Raw genomic sequence first — 22,861 nt, 5'->3', positions numbered from 1 at the left:
AGACAGAGAGAATGTAAAACGTTGATCTGCTTTTTCACTTTTCACTGCTGAAGAGCTGTGTGTTTGTAACATTTTTTTGAATAGAACCATAGAATCCCTGCAGTACAGAAGGAGGCCATTCAGCCCATCGAGCCTGCACCGACAACAATCCCACCCGATCCCTGTAACCCCACATACTTACTCTGCTAATCTCCCTGACACTAAGGGCAATGTAGCATAGCCAATCAACCTAACCTGCACATTTTTGGATGTGGGAGGAAACCGGAGCCCCCCGGAGGAAACACACGGGGAGAACGTGCAAACTCCACACGGACAGTGGCACACGCCCTCAATAACTTTTGTTTGTGATAAGTTTTGGGGCACATAGGGAGCTGTAGGTGGTTAGGCAGATTCAACTGATAGTTGTGGTTAAACAAGAGAAAATGGCGCCCTGTTTAGCCAATTTTTGCTTTAGTTGGGGAAATACTGGAAATGTGGATAAATGGTTGGAGTGAGAATTGGAAAGATTCAACTAAATTTTCACAGGGCTCGACAGGGTAGATACAAAAAGAAAGTTTCCCCTGGTTGGGCAGGGTGTTTAGAACCAAGGGACGGGGTCTCCAAATAAGAGGCCATTTAGGAAACTTAGAAACCCTACAGCACAGAAAGAGGCCATTCGGCCCATCGAGTCTGCACCGACCACAATCCCACCCAGGCCCTACCCCCAAATCCCTACATATTTACCCACTAATCCGTCTAACCTACGCATCCCAGGACACTAAGGGCAATTTTGGCATAGGAGGAAACCGGAGCACCCGGAGGAAACCCACGCAGACACGGGGAGAACGTGCAAACTCCACACAGCCACCCAAGCTGGAAATCGAATCCAGGTCCCTGGCGCTGTGAAGCAGCAGTGCTAGCCACTGTGCTGCCCATACCACTGTGCCATGGTGCCACCCAGGAAAAGGCACTTGGCCCATCGAGCCTGCACCGACAACAATCCCACCCCGGCCCTATTCCCGTAATCTCATGTATTTCACGTATCTCACTCTGCAAATCTCCATGACACTAAGGGCTGAATGGCCTACTCCTGCACCTGTGTTCCAATGTTCCTATTTCCACTGATGGAGGAAGATCTTCACAGACTGGGTTTAAGCTCCGTGGTTGGTGCATTGTAGAGGGAACGATACTCGTCGTTTACCCTGTGAACTGGAAGGGACTGATGTCAATCCAGCAAAGCAGAAGTGTGAAAGGAATTCCTCTTCTCCATAGAGATTCCACTCATCCTAATGGGTCTAAAAATATTAATAGACTGATCCTATCACCAACACTTGGATGGATCCTAGATAATGGAGACTGTGACACTCTTGCTTCACCTGTGTGAATACATGATGAAAATGTGACTAAAGCATGTAACTAATGTAAATTGTTGAGCGACTCTCTGATTCCCGCCCCCCCCCCCCCACCACCTTCAGCAGTCTATTGCTGTGTGTTCTGTTTATGTGATGGATGTTCTGTGAAATGTTGGCAGTTCTGCCATATGGAAAAATAGAACCATTCCAGTTAACTTTGTGTGAATGTTCTCTTCAGAGGTAGAATGGGACTAACGGCAGAGGGTGTAGTGCTGGATCTGTCTGAAACACAGACTTATATAATGCAAGTCTTGCATCTCGTGCACCATCACCACATTTCAGCGACATTTGAAAGTGCCAGAGGTACACATAAAGGAGAAAGGCAATCATTTCATGTTGATGTCTTCTGACGTGGATCTGGGAATTTACGAGCACCTGCCAAACTGCAAACGTTCCTCACTGACAGCAGCTAACCTCTTAAACACCTCAGCTTGTGCTACTTTCAATAATTAAATCTCTGTGGCCTGGAGCAGTCGGGCCATATTTAAACACAGCTTTAGCGTAGCAGCTCAATGATACATCTACGACGATATGTCTATCTATAATGACACTACAGTCCCCAGCCAGAATGGACATGGTTGGGTATCATAGAATCTCTACAGTGCAGAAGGAGGCCATTCGGCCCATCGAGCCTGCACCGACAACAATCCCTCCCAGACCCTATCCCTGTAACTCCAGGTATTTACCCTACTAATCCACCTAACCAACACATCTTGGGACACTAAGGGGCAAATTTGCCATGGCCAATCAACCTGACCTGCACATCCTTGGAGTGTGGGAGGAAACCTGAGCACCCGGAGGAAATCCACGCAGACGCGGGGAGAATGCGCAGGGAGAGTGACCCGAAGCCAGAATTGAACCTGGGTCCCTGGCGTTGAGGCAGCAGTGCTAACCGCTGTGCAGCCCCAATCCCATGACCCCCCCTCCTTTCCACCCCGTCCCAATCATCAACTACAGCTGGAGGCCACACTGCTGTAAGTGACCGGGATTGATGCTATGTGCATGATTTGTATTATGTTAACTACTGTCCATTCAATACTGGAGAAATAATCCTGCTTTTAATGGTAGGTGTTGCTGCAGTTTCAATTGTGTTCTATCACATGTTCTGTTTGCTGTAGTTCATGGGACTCTTTTTAAATTGACACTAGATTGCTTATTTTGGTGCACTGCTTAAACATTCGCTGTTTTTTGAGTAAACAGACTGTGCTATAAAATAGACTGTTTGCTGTGAACCCGGCCAGAAATCCCTCCCTACCTCCAACTTGCTGCCTGACACAATGGCATCAGTAGACACTCCGCAGTAATACATTGTGCATTCTTATATCTTATAGCATTATATCGTCTAACTTGCTATGACCATTGCCACAGGACATTATAGAATTTGTTTGTGACTTGTCTTTATTAAGCAGCAGGTATCAAAATTAGTTTTGGGGCTATAAAGTTTATTTATTAGTCACAAGTAAGGCTTACATTAACATTGCAGTGAAGTTACTGTGAAATTCCCCTAGTTGCCACACTCCGGCGCCTGTTCGGGTCAATGCACCTAACCAGCACATCTTTCAGACTGTGGGAGGAAATCGGAGCACCCAGAGGAAACTCGCGCAACAAGGGGAGAACTTGCAAACGCCACACTGTGAGCCAAGCTGGGGATCGAACCCGGGTCCCTGGTGCTGTGAGGCAGCAGTGCTAACCACTGTGCCACCTTGCAGCCCATCGTTGTGAAGTACCCCACCTCTTAGCGTCAACCAAGGAAAGTAATATTGCACTTGTACACTGCTTTTCACAAACACAGGATATCTCAAATATAGTAATGCTATCCTAATAAGTCCTAAGGTCTAACTTTACTCTGTTTCCCAAATGCCTCCATCTCCACATAACTGGGAAGGCAGTAATTGAACTGGTACAACAGTTATTCCACATTCTGACTACCACAGTGGTAGTGGCAATGAAGGTAGCTTGCTTTATGTTGGGATTTTCTTTTGTGCAACATTTACATCCACTGAATGGATGTAACCAAATCCAGTGATCATCAACATGCTTACTGGTCACAAGGCGCAATTTATCTAACCTTCAAAAAGAATGGTCTCATCACAGTGAAGTACCCCATCTCTTGGCGTTGACCAAGAAAAGAAATTCTGCGCTTGTACATTGCTTTTCACAAACACAGGATATCTCAAAAAACACTTTCCAGCCAAAGAAGCACTTTTGAAGTTTAGTCACTGTTGTAATGTGGGAAAGGTAAGCAGCCAATTTGCCCACAGCAAGCCTCCATAAATTTGATAATGATCAGACAATCTGTCTCTGTGATGTTGATTGAGAGTTAATTATTGGCCAGGCCACTGCGATCTGTAACATCCACCCAAATGGGCAGGTGGGTCTTGGTTTAATCTGAAAGGTTGCACCTCTGTCAGTGAAGCACTCCCTCAGCTCTGCACTGCAATGTCAGCCTTGATTTTTGTCCTCCAGTCCTGAAGTGGGCTATAAATTGTACCAGAGTGTCTTCAGGTCATGAAAGGTGCTGTGCAATGCAAGTTCTTTCCTTTACCATCAGTGGCGTGAGCTCATAGTTTGCTCTTCCTGTTGGAAATCTGGGGACAAAATGAAATTTATTCAGTGCAGTGTGTCGAATGAAGAGGACATTCCTGCAATTGGGTGTTAGAATAAAAGTCCAGCATTTCCTTGATAAGACAACAACTGCCAGATCTGAGCCACATTGCCTTTCAGTTTCACTCTCACTTTATCTTCCCTGTTAGGAGTAAAACACATACCAACTCGTAAGTTTTGGTGACACATTTTGTGCCCAGCCGTTAGATTCAGTGTCTTGGACTGAGGAGCCTGATTTCCAAATAAAGATCTCTCTCAACAGTAACTGCAAAAACAAAATGTAGAAGCGCTATTTTGTTGGCACCAAATGCCTCAACCATGGCTTACATATTTGTTCAGTTTTATTTTAAATTGAGAATCTTAGGAGCTAATTTATCATGCAGGACACCAACAAAGTTACAAAGGTTTGATTTATTATTGTCACATGTATTAGTGTACAGTGAAAAGTATTGTTTCTTGTGCCTATACAGACAAAGCATACTGTTCATAGAGAAGGAAATGAGAGAGTGCAGAATGTAGTGTTACAGTCAGAACTAGGGTGTAGAGAAAGATCAACTTAATGAGAGGTAGGTCCATCCAAAAGTCTGACGGCAGCAGGGAAGAAGCTGTTCTTGAGTCGGTTGGTACGTGACCTCAGACGTTTGTATCTTTTTTCCGACAGAAGAAGGTGGAAGAGAGTATGTCCGGACAATAGGCATTAAGGCACGCTGCTTGACTTTTCTTTGGTACCGGGATGACGATTGACTTCTTGAAGCAGATAGGGACCTCAGATTGCTGTAAAGAGAGGTTGAAGAGGTCTGTGAATACCCCTGCCAGCTGATCCACGCACGATCTGAGTGCTTGTCCGGGTACCCCATCCAGTCGCTTTCCGCAGGTTGACCTTCGAGAAGGCTGCTCTGACATCGGCAATGGTGACGTCCACAAATATGATGATAATCATATTATTGGGATTAGCTTCGGGGTTTTAAAAAAAAAAGGGCGGCATGGACAAGTTGGGCCGAAGGGCCTGTTTCCATGCTGTAAACCTCTATGACTATGACCTTAGATACAGGTTTATCCGAGGCTTCTGGGATGGAGGGCGTGCTGTCACTGACCTCTTGCTCAAAGAATGCATTGAGCATATCAGAGATGGGTGAGTTGGAGCTGGCAATTGAGTTAAATTAGCAAATAGAGAGCTCAGGTTTAAGGAACAGCAAGTTGTAAGGCGGATATTGAACTTGTGTTGCATGTCATGTCCTCCGGAAAGAGTAAAAGTCCTCACCTTCTATGAATGACTTTTAAAGTTTGATTGCTGTTATATGGGCACTCATGGCAGCTAACCTGTGCATGGAAGGTCCTCAAAACTGCCCGAGGATGAAGTTCTCTCTCTTTCTTGGGAGTGTGATTGCGGGAAGAATGTTGGCCAGAGAAGGGAAAAGAAGAGATTTGTTTGAGGTGTTCAGAATCATGAGAAGACTAGGCAAGAGTAGACAGAAACTGTTCCCATCTGCAGAAGAGCAAGAACCAGAGGACACCAGTTTAAGATGAATGACAAAAGAACCAGCAGTGACATGGGGTGGAGGGGGGGGGACCTTCTTTACGCAGCAAATGGTTAGGATCTGGAATGAAGTGCCTGAGAGTGTAATGAAGGCAGATTTAATTATGGCTTTCAAAAGGAAATTGGATAATTATCTGAAGGAAAAAAAGATTACAGAGTAACGGGGAGTGGGATTTGCTGAGTTGCTCTTACAGAGAGCCAGCACAGACATTATGAATGACCTCTTCCTCTCTGTAACCGTTCAGTGATTCTAGGACACTGGGAGATCTTTGTCCTCCTTCAGCAAGTGCCGATGGATTTTTTATCATCAAGCTGAACAGGCAGATGAAGCCTGGGTTTAATGCTGCATCTAATGATGGCAGCCCTGACGAGATAGCACTCCTTCAGCATTGCAGTGAAACGTCAGTAAGAAGTCTCAGAACACAAGGTTAAAGTCCAACAGGTTTATTTGGTAGCACAAGCTTCCGGAGTATTGCTCCTTCTTCAGGTGAGTGAAGAGTTGTGTTCACAAACAGGGCATACATAGACACAGACTCAATTTAGAAGATAATGGTTGGAATGCGAGTCTTTACAGGTAATCAGGTCTTTACAGGTGCAGACAATGTGAGTGGAGAGAGGGTTAAGCACAGGTTAAAGAGATGTGAATTGTCTCAAGCCAGGACAGTTAGTGAGATTTTGCAAGCCCAGGCAAGTCGTGGGGGTTACAGATAGTGTGACATGAATGCAAGATCCCAGTTGAGGCTGGGTGCGGAACTTGGATATCAGTTTCTGCTTGGCGATTCTGCGTTGTCGTGTGTCATGAAGGCCGCCTTGGAGAACGCTTACCTGAAGATCAGAGGCTGAATGCCCGTGATCGTGCCACATCAGTGAAATGTCAGCCAGGATTGGCTGAGGATTGAACCCATGACCATCCGATTTGGAGATTGAATTGCTACCAACTGAGCCAGAGGTGAGAGCTGGGGTAGGAAATAAGAAGCTGTCCCACCATTTTGAAATCCAGAGAAAGAATGAGTAGGAGACAACTCGATGAGTCTTGATTTCAAGCCATTTGAATGCCTTGTGAGTTCAACTTTCATGATCAAACATCCTATCTTTTTCTGAAAACTGAAAGCTAACGGCTCTCTTCAATTACAACAGAGCTCAAATGAAGATACATTGATGGCAGAATGATTGTTTATTGCCAAGCCAGTTCACTTAATAGTATACCTAATTACAGCAAATGTGATTTGTATGTAATTTTTCCAATTAATTTGAATGGGACAAAATTGATATTAAGACCTAGAAGTTCCAAGAAATTTTATTTTCTTGCTTGTATTTCCAATGTTAGTTTGAGTCTATGATGGTAGAATGATCTGAATGATATCTCACTGATAGATTTGGTTGTGCATAATGCATTGGGAACTTACTATGTCACAATGTTAAATGTTTGTCTACACATGGTGTAGGAGCAATGTATCCCTTGCTGATCTACCTTGGCTGCTGTGTAAGCAACACCTCGATTTTTAAGATTCTTGGCCTTGGTTTCAAACCCCTCCACAGCCTGGCCCCTCCCCATCTCTGTAATCCCCTCCAGACCACCAATCCTCTGAGATTGTGGTGCTACTCCAATTATGGTCTCTTTAGCATCCCTGTCTGGCCACCATGTGTTGTTAGCAGCTTTACTGGTCTCACCCCAGGAAATTCGGCCAGGGATCCCGCTGATGCAGAGTGTGTGCAAACCAACAAGGCCTGATCCAGAAAAATGGCCACACAGAAAAATGGCCAGTGCTTCAAACAATACGCTGAAGACATTGGCTTTGTCAAACTGGACTAAATTGCAAAAGGAACAAGAGTGCATTCTAATGCAGTACAGAATGGAAATCAGCATTTGTTGAACAACTTTCTATTGTCTTCACTTTGATTTGATTTTAATTTAATTTATTATCGTCGCATGTATTAACATACAGTGAAAAGTGTTGTTTCTTGCGCGCTTATACAGACAAAACATACCGTTCATAGAGAAGGAAATGAGAGAGTGCGGTATGTAGTGTTACAGTCATAGCCAGGGTGTAGAGAAAGATCAACTTAATGCAAGGTAGGCCCATTCAAAAGCCTGACAGCAGCAGGGAAGAAGCTGTTCTTGAGTCGGTTGGTACGTGACCTCAGACTTTTGTATCTTTTTCCCGATGGAAGAAGGTGGAAGAGAGAATGTCCGGGGTGCGTGGGGTCCTTAATTATGCTGGCTACTTTTCTGAGGCAGCGGGAAGTGTAGACAGAGTCAATGGATGGGAGGCTGGTTTGCGTGATGGATTGGGCTACATTCACGACTTTTTGTAGTTCCTTGTGGTCTTGGGCAGAGCAGGAGCCATATCAAGCTGTGATTCAACCGGAAAGAATCTCCAGAAAGAACTGGAAGAAGCAAACTTTTGTGATCTCCATTTTTGTCAATAAAATTTGATTGTCATTTGTTTAAAAAAAACACTATCTGGGCCCTTACTTTTAAATTCCCTCCCTAAACTTCGCTGTCTCCTCTCTCCTTCCTTCTATAAGATGTTCTGTAAAGCCTACCTCTTTGAACAAGTTTATGGTCATTGGGTTGGTGTCAAATTTTATAAGATGGTGTTCCTGTTAAGCACCTAGGAACGTTTAAAGGCACTATATAATTGTTAGTTACTGTCACAACACCAGGTTAAAGTCCAACAAGTTTATTTGGAATCACGAGCTTTCGGAGCACTGCTCCTTCATCAGGTGATTTTCACTGTGCCCAACTCAGTCCAATGCCGGCATCTCTACATCTCAGTTATTATCATCACAGGATGAAATGAAAGAGCAAGTTTGTTGCTCCTCTGATGGTCCAGTTGGCAAATGTGCATAAAAATTGCCCGTTGGCCCAGGTCTCTGCTAAGTTAGCTGATCTACTTCCAGTGTGGCACTGGTCTAGGAGGTGTGGAGTTACACTAATCCATGTTAATGAGGGCAGGATGGGGCCGTGGGCAATAAATCAGCCAACTTTCATGTTCCAAATCACGATTCAGCCACTACAGAATAAAAATTGACAAGAGTGTTAATAGTAACTTTACTCAGAGATGTGTTAGGCCTGAGTTGAAACATTGTGTATATTGGTGTCATTTTCCCCCAGTGTTGCAACACTGAGTACAAAACGACAGGGGTGGACTTGTGGGCTTGAGAAAGCACTGCGGATTTTTCTTCTTTTCTTATCCAGGGTACTGAGGGTGATTTTTAGTCATCTTTTACACCTTGGTTGAGGGCCAGTCAACATTGTCACAAACCTGCACCATCTTGGACTTTATCACTCATTGACATGCTCCCTTTCTCAACTGAGGTGAGAATGAGGACAGCATGCAGCTTGGCAGTGAGCCCCCTAAAATTGAATAGTTTGCCAACATTCTGTCCACATGAAGAGTGGAAGCAGTAGCCACTTGACTGTAGTCCTGTGGAAGCATACCCATTATGAATCAGTCCTTATGGGGGCACGAGGCGAGCAAATTGGGAGTGTTTTACTATCATAATTCTTCCCCTGCTAGAATACCCTTTAATGGCTGAAATAATCTACAATGATGCCTTAAAAAAATTAGGTCCATTGGCTAAATTCTCCCGCAGTGTACCCGAACAGGCGCCAGAGTGTGGTGACTAAGGGATTTTCAGTAACTTCACTGCAGTGTGAATGTAATTCTACTTGTGACTAATAAATAAACTTTAAATTGGGTTGAAACTTTGCTGTGCGTAATTACTTTGCTAAGGATGCAACTACTATGCACTTTTAAAATTTATTTCTGGTGGTCAGGTAGACTATAAACATTAAAAAAGAGAGAGCAATGATTGTTAGTTTCATACAGGTCTTCTAATTTTTCTCTGTGTACCTTTAACTTGCAGAAGAACATGAGAAAAGAGACAAGCTCCTTTTGGAAAGGGAACCAGAATGTAGAAAAACAGATTTGGGAAGAATCAACAATGTACTACACATAGAAGAGGTTAAACCTGAACTCCACGCTGTTCCTGCACTTCCAGTCCCGAAACCATTGCCGCCGCCTCCTCCTCCTCCTCCGCCTCCTGCTGCTGCTACCACAATCGTCGTGCCTCACGTGGTCAGTCCTTCCCTGACTCTGACCCCACTTGCTCCACAAATCGTACAGCATCACCAGCCAGCCCTGAGCCTCGCCAACAGCACCAGAGAGATTTCCCAGTCCCCGCCAGTGCTTCATCGATCTCCAATCTCCGCACTCACTGATCCACAGCCTGGTCTGCCATTAGTGAGCAGCTCGCCCCAGCAGTTTACAAGTTCGGTGTTGGCAATCCCGCCGCATCATGTCATCCAGCAGTCGCCCCTACCGCAGCAGCCAAGTGGCCTTAAGCCAAACCCAATGGACGACGGAAAGCCCCAGGATCAAAAGAGGCGGCCAGGAGGGTGTGTGTGAACAATACGTATTACGATTCCTCGCGTTGTCTCTGATAGCGCAACGGTTCTGAAATAATTGTTTGCATTTCTAACTGGTCTTTATGTTTAATCTTAATCGACCTTTAAATATTTGGTTAGCAAGTCATGTAATTTGAAAGTTTAAACATAAGGAAGATGAGCGAGAATTGAAAAAAGTAGTTACACTGAGAATCTGTACTGTTTGATTAGATTTATTATTGTCACCTGTATTAGCATACAGCGAAAAGTATTGTTTCTTGTGCGCTATACAGACCAAGCATACCATTCATAGAGAAGGAAACGAGAGAGTGCAGAATGTAGTGTTACGGTCACAACTAGGGTGTAGAGAAAGATCAACTTAATGCAAGGTTAATGCGAGGTAGGTCCATTCAGAAGTCTGACAGCAGCAGGGGAGAAGCTATTCTTGAGTCGGTTGTTGCGTGACCTCAGACTTTTGTATCTTTTTCCCGACGAAAGAAGGTGGAAGAGAGAATGTCCGGGGTGCGTGGGGTGCTTTTCCGAGGCAGCGGGAAGTGTAGACAGAGTCAGTGGATGGTAGGCTGGTTTGCGTGATGGATTGGGCTACATTCATGACCTTTTGTAGTTTCTTGCAGTCTTGGGCAGAGCAGGAGCCATACCAAGTTGTGATACAATCAGCAAGAATGCTTTCTATGGTGCATCTGTAAAGGTTGGTGAGAGTCGTAACTGACATGCCAAATTTCCTTAGTCTCCTGAGAAAGTAGAGGCGTTGGTTGCAAAGTTGGGTCGAGTAATTGTAGATTGGGAGGTAGGAAGCTAGCATTTGGTGTTTGTAATGTTGTAAAATGCTGGAGGGGGGGAAGCATTGCGTGGTCTCGTTTAAAAGGTGGTGCTTTTTCTGATTTAAAATGCAAGTACACAGAGAGCCCAAACTGAAACATTAGTATCGAAAAGGCCAAGCAGCAGTGTTACTAAGCCAACAGGCTTTTGAATTTAGCCAATCAATTTGAATCCGGCACCTAGATACCAAAAACCTATTAAATTTAAGTCTGATGGTTTTGACAAACTAGAACCAATCCTATTGTTGGAAATATTGAGATGTCATCATGGGTATTAAAAAAGGGGGCAATGGGACAAAGCGGGGAGAGCAACTGCCACCTACTGGAGTTAATAGCTCTCAGTTTTCAACTCTCTCTCTCTTGCTGGCTCTCATAGCTTCAACTATGTCTTAGAGAAAGCACCATAGAACATAGAACATAGAACAGTACAGCACAGAACAGGCCCTTCGGCCCACGATGTTGTGCCGACCTTCATCTGAAACCAAGATCAAGCTATCCCACTCCCTACCATCCTGGTGTGCTCCATGTGCCTATCCAATAACCGCTTAAATGTTCCTAAAGTGTCTGACTCCACTATCACTGCAGGCAGTCCATTCCACACCCCAACCACTCTCTGCGTGAAGAACCTACCTCTGATATCCTTCCTATATCTCCCACCATGAACCCTATAGTTATGCCCCCTCGTAATAGCTCCATCCACCCGAGGAAATAGTCTTTGAACGTTCACTCGATCTATCCCCGTCATCATTTTATAAACCTCTATTAAGTCTCCCCTCAATCTCCTCCGCTCCAGAGAGAACAGCCCCAGCTCCCTCAACCTTTCCTCATAAGACCGACACTCCAAACCAGGCAGCATCCTGGTAAATCTCCTCTGCACTCTTTCCAGCGCTTCCACATCCTTCTTATAGTGAGGTGACCAGAACTGCACGCAATATTCCAAATGCGGTCTCACCAAGGTCCTGTACAGTTGCAGCATAACCCCACGGCTCTTAAACTCCAACCCCCTGTTAATAAAAGCTAACACACTATATGCCTTCTTCACAGCTCTATCCACTTGAGTGGCAACCTTTAGAGATCTGTGGATATGGACCCCAAGATCTCTCTGTTCCTCCACAGTCTTCAGAACCCTACCTTTGACCCTGTAATCCACATTTAAATTAGTCCTACCAAAATGAATCACCTCACATTTATCAGGGTTAAACTCCATTTGCCATTTTTCAGCCCAGCTTTGCATCCTATCTATGTCTCTTTGCAGCCTACAACACCCCTCCAGCTCATCCACTACTCCACCAATCTTGGTGTCATCAGCAAATTTACTGATCCACCCTTCAGCCCCCTCCTCTAAGTCATTAATAAAAATCACAAAGAGCAGAGGACCAAGCACCGATCCCTGCGGCACTCCGCTAGCAACCTGCCTCCAGTCCGAAAATTTTCCATCCACCACCACCCTCTGTCTTCGATCAGACAGCCAGTTACCTATCCAATCGGCCAACTTTCCCTCTATCCCACACCTCCTTACTTTCATCATAAGCCGACCATGGGGGACCTTATCAAACGCCTTACTAAAATCCATGTATATGACACCAACCGCCCTACCTTCATCAACACACCTAGTTACCTCCTCAAAAAATTCTATCAAATTTGTGAGGCACGATTTGCCCTTCACAAATCCGTGCTGACTATCCCGGATTAATCCACATCTTTCTAAATGGTCGTAAATCCCATCCCTAAGGACCTTTTCCATCAATTTACCAACCACCGAAGTCAGACTAACCGGTCTATAATTACCAGGGTCATTTCTATTCCCTTTCTTAAACAGAGGAACAACATTTGCCACTCTCCAGTCCTCTGGCACCATCCCCGTGGACAGCGAGGACCCAAAGATCAAAGCCAAAGGCTCTGCAATCTCATCCCTCGCCTCCCAAAGAATCCTAGGATACATTTCATCAGGCCCAGGGGACTTATCGACCTTCAGTTTATTCAAAACTGCCAATACATCCTCCCTCCGAACATCTATTTCCTCCAGCCTATTAGCCTGTAACACCTTCTCTTCCTGAAAAACATGGCCCCTCTCCTTGGTGAACACTGAAGAAAAGTATTCATTCATCACCTCGCCTATCTCTACTGATTCCATACACAAGTTCCCACATCTGTCCTTGACCGGCCCTAACCTCACCCTGGTCATTCTTTTATTCCTCACATAATCACCATCTATGGAAATGCAATGGTACCAAGAAAGAAAGAAGTTCCAGACAGAAGAATCAACAGAGAAGGCCCAGAATATTCCAGAAGACAAAAGCTGGTTGTAATTTAGAGAGTAACAAAAATAGATTTTAGTCAATGAGTGGAAATTGTATTTATTGGAACAGCACACCATTAGAATCTTGTTTTATTCGGGAATAGTTGATAATTAGAAGGGATTTTTTCTGGTTTGTTAATAGTTTAGCTAATTTGCTCACTGTTAGTTAGATAAATAAATTGTTGTGTGTTGATTTTAAAGTGAGTGTCAGGGATTTATTTTTTTTATTTAACCAGCAGAAGTTGCTGAAGAATAGGTCACACCACTGCACGTGCACCTTTTTACAGATTATAGGATGAGGTACTCCTCTTTGGGTGTTTCAATGTTAGTTTTCGGTGGGTGGCGGGCGGGGGGGGGGGATCCACCCCTGCTTTATAACAGTACACTTACCAGGTTTTTTGAGCTATTTGAGCAATTAGATCAGATTGCCCTTTTTCAGGTTTAGATAACCTCTCGGGCCGCACTATTTTAGTTGTTCATGATGAACATATAGTTTCAGATGTCAGATACTGGAGGTAGTAACGACTCTGTGTTTTTCTGTCTCTCTGTATTGCTCTGGGGAAGGTAAGTCCATAGATTGGTTTGAGTAAATTCCATAGAGGCACATTTTGAGAAGAAATGTATATAACTAGTAGCTTTGTTACTATTTATTGAAATGAGCATATGAATGTTTTAAACTGAAGATTGTTTGGGCACCTCGATCACTGACACTAGGAAATTGCAGATGGCGTTGGTGATTTTTTGGTGTGTGCTGGTGATGGGTGAGGTTCCATGCCACCTTGGGGGGCGGGGGGAGAGAGAGAGAGAGAGAGAGAGAGAGAGAGAGAACAGCCAGCAGTTCTAGGTTTTGTCCTTTCAAACTTGGACTGTGTTTGGAGGGAGGATTTTGTGATGTATATCAAGAAGGAGGCCATTCGGCTCATAGGGCCTGTAACCTCACGTGTTTACCCTAGCTAGTCCCCCTGACACTAAGGGACAATTTAGCATAGCCAATCCACCTAACCTGCACATCTTTGGGGTTAAATGTTGTCAATGGGGTTAAATGTTGGAGCCTACAGTGATAGCGGTAGGAACAGTTGAGGGACACAAGAAACGTATTGGCGTATCGTTGAAGTGTCATCTACGCATGACACCATTTACTACACTGTATTGGTGCCAAATGAGTCTAATGGCCGCACTCAAAGCTGACCTTTGGCAGGAGAATGTAAAGAAATCTCAGTGGTGTCAAGAGCTCAAACTCTTCAAATGGGGAAATTAAGAAAAAAATGTTTGTGTGTTGATGAGGAAATATTTATTTTTCTATTTAATATTTCAAACTCAATGCTCTACATGTTAAATGTTGTTCCTGTGAGCTGAAGCTGACTTATCTGATTTAAATGATGTATCTATCCTATCAGCTACTGGTAATGACTGTGAATGTGGTGGTTCACAACCTGGCCTATTGTCTGGCCTTTCCCAACTCTTTTTTGGGTTGAGATACTGTGATAGAGCAAGGCCACTGAAGTCAGTCCAGCATCATCCCAGGGTTTTCTTTGATCAGGACGGGAAAGCCCGAAGTAGGCATTTACATTAAAGTTGTTCAGTTATTTAAGATAAGGATTAAAGACTCGCTTTGTGGTCTCGGTCACAATCGCATCTTTGATTGGCAGCATTAAAGGTAAATGGCTATAGTGCGCTTTAATAGTGCATCGTAATAAATTAAAAGGTTTTAGAAAGCACTTAATGTTGAGCCGATGCCCACTCAATTGCCACATAATAATGTGGGCATTCTGTGCTGAACTACTGCAGAATTTCTCAATCCATTTTAAATACAGAAAATCACATTGTTATATTTCGGTGTTTTCTGAGTGGGGATTTTTTTTCTCTATTCATTCGTGGGATGGGCCAGCATTTGCTGCCATCCCTAATTGCCCCTGAACCATTTCAGAGGGCAGTTAAGAGTCAACCATATTGCTGGTACATCTGGAGTGTCAGACCAGGTAAAGCTGGCAGATTTCCTTCCCTAAGGGGACATGAGTGAAGCAGATGGAATTCATGGTCATCATTAGACTTTCAATTCCAGACTTTATATTGTGGTGCTGGGATTTGAAACTGGGTCTCAGAATTACTAGTCCAGTGGCAAAACCACTATGCCACCGTCTCCCCATACACGAAAGTTCCCAAGGCTTCCAAATTGACATCAGTATGAAGAGTAAAGACGAGGCTGGTTACGCATGCAAAATGCAGGGAGAATTACATAGAATCATAGAATCCTACAGTGCGGAGTCTACGAGTCTGCACCCCTTACAACTTCACCCAGACCTTGTCCCCACAATCCTATGCATTTACCCTAGCTAGTCCCTCTGACACTAAGGGGCAATTTAGCATAGCCAATCCACCTAACCCGCACATCTTTGGACTGTGGGAGGAAACCAGAGCACCCGGAGGAAACCCACGCAGGCACGGGGAGAACGCGCAAACTCCACACAGACAGTGACCCAAGCCGGAAATTGAACCTGGTTCCCTGGCGCTGTGAGGCAGCATGCTAACCACTGTGCCACCTTGTCGCCTGTTGAAGAATATATTATATCCAAAGCTGCACATTGTCCAACAGTTAGAGATGTCCAGATCTCTAGAAATGACTTGTTTTCCTTGTTTTATGAAGTCCTGGTAGAATGATTCCAAGAGTTTTCTTCTTCAGAAAGCAAACGGCTTTACATAAGGCAGCATTGTGTTGAACAGCAGCTAGTCTATTGTTGAGAATATAGATCCCAATTCACAGTAGGCACCTTGTTCTAAGATATGGCTGCAATGGGATATCTGGCCATGATAGAGCTTAAGTTTCAGTGGGTTTATACACTGTCACCCATTCTTCACACAGCCAGACTCACTCCACTCATCTTTCAGAGGGACAAAGTTCTTGTTCAATCCAGTCTTCAATTTGCTGTTTTAGTGTTTAACCTTCTGATAAGCTAGATGCCAAGCTGTAGGACATCACAGTCCTATAAGTACTCTGGTTACCGGTATACTATGATTCTGTGGTCTAAGTATTACTGGAAAATTCTCTACTGTATAGTTGACACATTCTCCCCTTTCTTTATGCCTATGTCATGTACCAGCATGATTGCAGACCGCTTGCTGGCCAGACATTTACCATTGTCACTTCAAAGCTGGCACCAATGACGCATGAGAGATTTCCTGGTAGCTCCCCTCTCTGTGTGGGAAGCACTTGGTTCTGGTTGATGCATCACCATGGTGGCACAGTGAGAATCCACTTGTCACTATTTAGTGACAAAATGTGCCTGGTTTGCTGCAATGCATCAGCGACAATGAGTTGTCAAAGCTATTGCACTCGATGGTTTAAATAGTCTTCAGAAAATTCCATTATCATTTCCACATGCCCAAGTAGGAGCTGTTCCATATCCCTTTGATCCATCGTAAGTTACATTTCTCACTCGGCTAGGTTGTCCCACTGCTTGAAGAAAGATTTGTAGATGACTCTAATTTTAACTGAGATTGTGCACTGCATGGTGCTGTTAATGACTAAATCCTTCCAACTAAGTCGTCCCAAAGGTTTGATTCTAGATTGGAAGCTTTCCTTGAATGCTGACAGCCCATCAGCAAGAGGTAGCATTTACTCTGAACTATGTCCGTTGATTGGAACAGATTCTGCAGTTTGATCTTGCATTTTTATTCGGACCATGCTGGAGACGAGACAACAGCTCTGCTAACCATTGAGGTGACCAGAATCCAGAACTGAATCCGATTAAACATCGAACCTCTTGTCCTACCGATGGAGACGCTGAAATCTCCCAATTCTTCCAGCATGAAAAGAGGCGCCAACATTTCATTGACCTCGATTAAATTCACTAAATCAATTCGGGCTCAACTTTAGTCTTTGACCTCTGAATTTCTACTATGGGAATTCATCCTTGGTTACACTTGAGAACATAGAACATAGAACAGTACAGCACAGAACAGGCCCTTCGGCCCACGATGTTGTGCCGACCTTCATCTGAAACCAAGATCAAGCTATCCCACTCCCTACCATCCTGGTGTGCTCCATGTGCCTATCCAATAACCGCTTAAATGTTCCTAAAGTGTCTGACTCCACTATCACTGCAGGCAGTCCATTCCACACCCCAACCACTCTCTGCGTGAAGAACCTACCTCTGATATCCTTCCTATATCTCCCACCATGAACCCTATAGTTATGCCCCCTTGTAATAGCTCCATCCACCCGAGGAAATAGTCTTTGAACGTTCACTCGATCTATCCCCGTCATCATTTTATAAACCTCTATTAAGTCTCCCCTCAATCTCCTCCGCTCCAGAGAGAACAGCCCCAGCTCCCTCAACCTTTCCTCATAAGACCGACACTCCAAACCAGGCAGCATCCTGGTAAATCTCCTCTGCACTCTTTCCAGCGCTTCCACATCCTTCTTATAGTGAGGTGACCAGAACTGCACGCAATATTCCAAATGCGGTCTCACCAAGGTCCTGTACAGTTGCAGCATAACCCCACGGCTCTTAAACTCCAACCCCCTGTTAATAAAAGCTAACACACTATATGCCTTCTTCACAGCTCTATCCACTTGAGTGGCAACCTTTAGAGATCTGTGGATATGGACCCCAAGATCTCTCTGTTCCTCCACAGTCTTCAGAACCCTACCTTTGACCCTGTAATCCACATTTAAATTAGTCCTACCAAAATGAATCACCTCACATTTATCAGGGTTAAACTCCATTTGCCATTTTTCAGCCCAGCTTTGCATCCTATCTATGTCTCTTTGCAGCCTACAACACCCCTCCAGCTCATCCACTACTCCACCAATCTTGGTGTCATCAGCAAATTTACTGATCCACCCTTCAGCCCCCTCCTCTAAGTCATTAATAAAAATCACAAAGAGCAGAGGACCAAGCACCGATCCCTGCGGCACTCCGCTAGCAACCTGCCTCCAGTCCGAAAATTTTCCATCCACCACCACCCTCTGTCTTCGATCAGACAGCCAGTTACCTATCCAATCGGCCAACTTTCCCTCTATCCCACACCTCCTTACTTTCATCATAAGCCGACCATGGGGGACCTTATCAAAGGCCTTACTAAAATCCATGTATATGACATCAACCGCCCTACCTTCATCAACACACCTAGTTACCTCCTCAAAAAATTCTATCAAATTTGTGAGGCACGATTTGCCCTTCACAAATCCGTGCTGACTATCCCGGATTAATCCGCATCTTTCTAAATGGTCGTAAATCCCATCCCTAAGGACCTTTTCCATCAATTTACCAACCACCGAAGTCAGACTAACCGGTCTATAATTACCAGGGTCATTTCTATTCCCTTTCTTAAACAGAGGAACAACATTTGCCACTCTCCAGTCCTCTGGCACCATCCCCGTGGACAGCGAGGACCCAAAGATCAAAGCCAAAGGCTCTGCAATCTCATCCCTCGCCTCCCAAAGAATCCTAGGATACATTTCATCAGGCCCAGGGGACTTATCGACCTTCAGTTTATTCAAAACTGCCAATACATCCTCCCTCCGAACATCTATTTCCTCCAGCCTAGAAGGAATGAAATAACTTAAACATCCGGTTGACTTGGCTGCAGTGTACTGTCTGGCTGATGAGCTGGACGGTTCTTGGAGCCTTATTGGGAAGCCCCTCTTGTCAAAGCATTCTGTTTCCCTAAGTTCTTGTTCTGACAGGCAGTCTTGAGCAGTTAATGTTTATTCTGTGATTTACATGATACCTTCACCCGATCATGTTCTACTCTTGTCTTTACTTTCCCTCTTTGTTTATCTCTCTTCCATTTGCTTGAATATTTTTTTCTTTGCACAGTGGTTAGCACTGCTGCCTCACAGCACCAGGGACCTGGGTTCGATTCCCGCCTTGGGTCACTGTCTGTGGGGACTCCGCATGTTCTCCCCGTGTCTGCGTGAGTTTCCTCCCACAATCTAAAAGACGTGCTGGTTAGGTGCATTGGCCATGCTAAATTCTCCCCCAGTGTAACCCGAACAGGCTCCGGAGTGTGGCGACTAGGGGATTTTCACAGTAACTTCATTGCAGTGTGAATGTAAGCCTACTTGTGACTAATAAACAAACTTTTCCTTTGGCTGTGCCTTTTCCTTCTCTCTTCCATTCCCAAATAACATTTGGAAGGCATGGATATAATTTAGCTGTAAATTGCAAATAGATGAAATGTCCTTTCCCCCACCACACCAGCTTTCAAAATGGACTTTTTCACCCATTTTGTTTTTGATGACTGTTAACTCTTTCCCTTGAGCTGGAGAAATTAATGGACTCTCCCTATTTTCCTTTTCCCTGCTAGCCTAAAAATTTCCATGGAGCTCTAGAAGCAAACTTGACACTGGACTGCCCTCACAGTTCACTTCACACCACCACCTTCTCAATCACAATAGCTTTTGACATGAACTCCCAACACCAGTAGTCTATTGTTACTGTCATTGAGAAGAGATAAGTGAAGAAGAGATGTGATTATAACAACTGCAGATATTGTCTTTGCTGAGGTCCTTTAATGTTGCACACCTTGGGTAGTTACCTCCCTTTATAGTATTCAGGGTTATGGACAGATTAAATACTTGAAAACGAAAAACAATTGCAGGGCCATGGAGAAGGGAATAGTCCGTTAGGTTGCGGGGTGGAAGCTGCTTTAACGGCTCATTGAGAAAATGGGCTGCCTGTTTTTGTAGTGATCTGTAGGGATAAGGAAGGTCCTGGATGTGATGCTGGCCAGAATTCTCCGATCTCGTATGCCTTACAGCCGCTGCCAGTGAGAACGGAGAATTTGGCACTCAGCCACATCTCCATTCACTGCAGCAGGACTGGAGAATTCCAGCCACAGGCAAGGTCAAAGAATTCCGGCCCCTATGTCTGAACTGAGTTACAAAATCTCAACCACAGTTTATGATGGGTGTGCTAAAATTAGCTTCATAAGGCTAGGATAAGGGAAATAACAGCCAGAGTTACCATGTGGCTCATTGCGGTTCAGGATCAGACTCTGGAGGGTGGTTGTTGTTACCAGTGGAACTGGACCTCAGCATAAAACGCTGTTTTTAGAAGATAAAAGTAAGGTTGTCTCTAGACACTGAAGTAAGTCAGCTTTGAGAGCAATAGTCTTTAAAACCACTGGTGATCTGTTTCGAAAGAGCTCAGAAATGTTAACATTAAATTAATTGTGCCAAGATATTCTGAATGAAATGGCTGTTGCAGGGAATAGGAACACAAGCCGATTCACAGCCCAGAGCAGAAATAATGGAGAAACTGCAAGGGTAAAAAATATTGTTGGGGGAAAGGTGAAGAAATTACCAGCGAGATACATTGCTATGTTACCTCAGAACGATTCGCACGCTATTTGCAGGAAGTGCTCTTGTATATGGGTTTGTGCAGGAACAGGGTTTTACTTCTACACAGTAAATTTAGATGTTCAGATAATGAAGGTGGGAGGGTGTCATCACAAAATGTCACTCCCCTATGTGTGTCTATGGCCAGGTGTTCACTTTTGACTGTTTGCACACCTAGTGAAGTGCCTCGAAACGTTTTGCTGTGTGAAAGGCATTATAAATGTAAATTGTCATTGTAAAATATAAAGTACCCCGGGTGCTTGATCCACCACTCTGCAATAAGACCCCTCGCATCGTCACCTGAGCAGCATGAGACAGCTTTTCCTACTGTCTTGCAATGCTGTGTTTCAAAGTTAGTTGGGGATCTGACTCCAGGATTATGCTGTCATTGTTGTATTGAGGAACTTTTAAAAAAATATTCATTCATGGGACATGGGCGTCGCTGGCTGGCCAGCATTTGTTGCCCATCCCTACTTGCCCTTGTACTGAGTGTCTTGCTCGGCCATTTCAGAGGGCAGTTAATAGCTGTGGCTCTGGACCAGGCTAGGCCAGACCAGATAAGGATGGCAGATTTCCTTCCCTGAAGGATATTAGTGAACTAGATGGGTTTTTCCGATAATCGACGATGGTTTCATGGTCATCAGTAGATTCTTAATTCCAGATATTTTTATTGAATTCAAATTCCACCATCTGCCGTGGCGGGATTCGAATCCGGGTCAAAACATTGGCTAAGCTTCTGGATTAATAGTCTAGTGATAATACCATTAGGCCATTGACGAGTAAACGTGAATAAACATGAAAGTGACACTCTTGCTTTCATTCATTAGGTAATTTCTCACGTTAACTTTGTGTATTGAGGCTGGTTGACCAGAATAACCTGTAAACAATTTTATCACCTTTTTATTTCAGGGCAGGGACTCGAGAAGTGCACAATAAACTGGAGAAGAACAGGTATGTACTCACTGATACCAACTTTTTGCTTTAGTGAAAGGGCTGGTGGGGTTTGGGGGTGGGGGGGCAGAAGGAATCCTTTCCTAAATCACTGCAGATTAACAAACTTTTTGTTTTCTTTTACGTTTATTGGTTTGCAGACGTGCTCATTTAAAGGAATGTTTTGAAACATTGAAAAAGAACATCCCCAACCTGGATGACAAGAAAACATCAAACCTAAGTGTTTTGCGGAGTGCCTTGCGATACATTCAGGTATGAGTAATATAGGATTGTGCATTGTGCTATTTAAGAAGCTAAATGGTTAGGGTGCCCATATTCCTTTTCTCAAGTTTCATTTTTGAGCCATTATTACGCATAATATCGTATAAGGTATGCGGTCAAGATTTTGGCTGTGGCTTTTTTTCTTTGGAGTGGTTCTTGAAAAGGATTGTGTCTTTTGTTCTTGTGTGGAGGTTGCATTGGGAAGGTTTGTTGTCTCGAACCCAGTTTGTGGAAATGCATCAATTCCTTTTGTTCTCGCACTCAGTCCAAGTGTTTGTGATCAATGTTCGATGATAATGAAATTTCCCAAGAAGCAATTCCAAGCAAAGTTTTATAACAATGCAGAAAACTCTTCCAGTGCTCAACATAACCGTGTCGAAAGTGTGACAGAAGTGTGTGATTATTTGCAAAAGATTTAACACATAATGTCACTTAAAGTAATTAATCTATTACTTAAATATAGAATTTTAAAGAGTTGAGATACATAGATGTATTCTTAGTGTCTGGGACAATGAAGTAATCAATACTTTTAAGATGTAGGGCATCTCGGCAAGTTTTTCTCTGAGAAGGCCTGGGTCAGGGTGACGATCCTCCTTCCTGTCCTGTGTTTACTCCCACTCCTGAGATTTCCTGTTTTGTTCTTGTGCTGACTTCTTTTGGTAAAGTTAACAGGAACCAATTTATCTTCCCTGCACACCCCAACCACGAGTGCTCGTACTACTTTTTGCACTGCAGTGGTTCTATGGTACTTTTTTAAAAAGTGCTGAATCCTTTCCAACGTTTACCGACTTGCTGTTTCTTTTGTGAAAAGCCCAATAATAATGATTTTTTAAATGCCAAGTAGCACTGTGGATTAGCACACTGGCCTTTTGTCCCCAGGGATCAGCTTAGTTAGTGGGATTGGAAGTCTCATGTTTCCCTCCCCCCCCCCCCCCCCCTCCAATCTCCAAAGAGTTCACTTTAAGTAGATTTGGCCAGTTTCTTGTTGGTTCCTAGAGGCCTAAAGACAAACAAACGCAAGAATTGTCCATAGTTTGGTAGAGTTGGCAATCTCAATGAGAGCAGGTCCCAAGATAGATTACATGAGTCAAAGTATATTCTTAACATTGGAACAGAAGAAAATAAGGAATAGAAGCAGGCCAAGGCCATTTGGCCTATTCAAGTCTGCTATCCCATTTAATAAGGATGTGAAAATGCCGGCGTTGGACTGGGGTAGGCACATTAATAAGATCATGGCTGAT

At 44.1% G+C, this 22,861-nt stretch overlaps 1 protein-coding gene across 2 annotated transcripts in view; it reads left to right on the top strand.

Annotated features, from left to right (window-relative positions):
- mnta (MAX network transcriptional repressor a) overlaps positions 1-22,861 on the top strand; it is a 139,787-nt gene that overhangs the window by 14,268 nt on the left and 102,658 nt on the right. The window contains exons 1-4 of one of the 2 annotated variants that reach the window (XM_078224767.1): positions 1,630-1,694; positions 9,406-9,937; positions 21,318-21,359; positions 21,500-21,611. In XM_078224767.1, coding sequence (XP_078080893.1) covers positions 1,634-1,694; positions 9,406-9,937; positions 21,318-21,359; positions 21,500-21,611 — 747 coding nt within the window. In that variant the 5' untranslated portion in view covers positions 1,630-1,633. Of the gene's footprint in view, positions 1-1,629; positions 1,695-9,405; positions 9,938-21,317; positions 21,360-21,499; positions 21,612-22,861 lie in introns of those variants that run through there. The other variant, XM_078224766.1, reaches the window with a different exon arrangement.

This window comes from Mustelus asterias, chromosome 12 (assembly GCF_964213995.1).
Source record: "Mustelus asterias chromosome 12, sMusAst1.hap1.1, whole genome shotgun sequence".
Taxonomy (NCBI): domain Eukaryota; kingdom Metazoa; phylum Chordata; class Chondrichthyes; order Carcharhiniformes; family Triakidae; genus Mustelus; species Mustelus asterias.
This window is presented reverse-complemented; position numbering and strand designations above follow the sequence as displayed.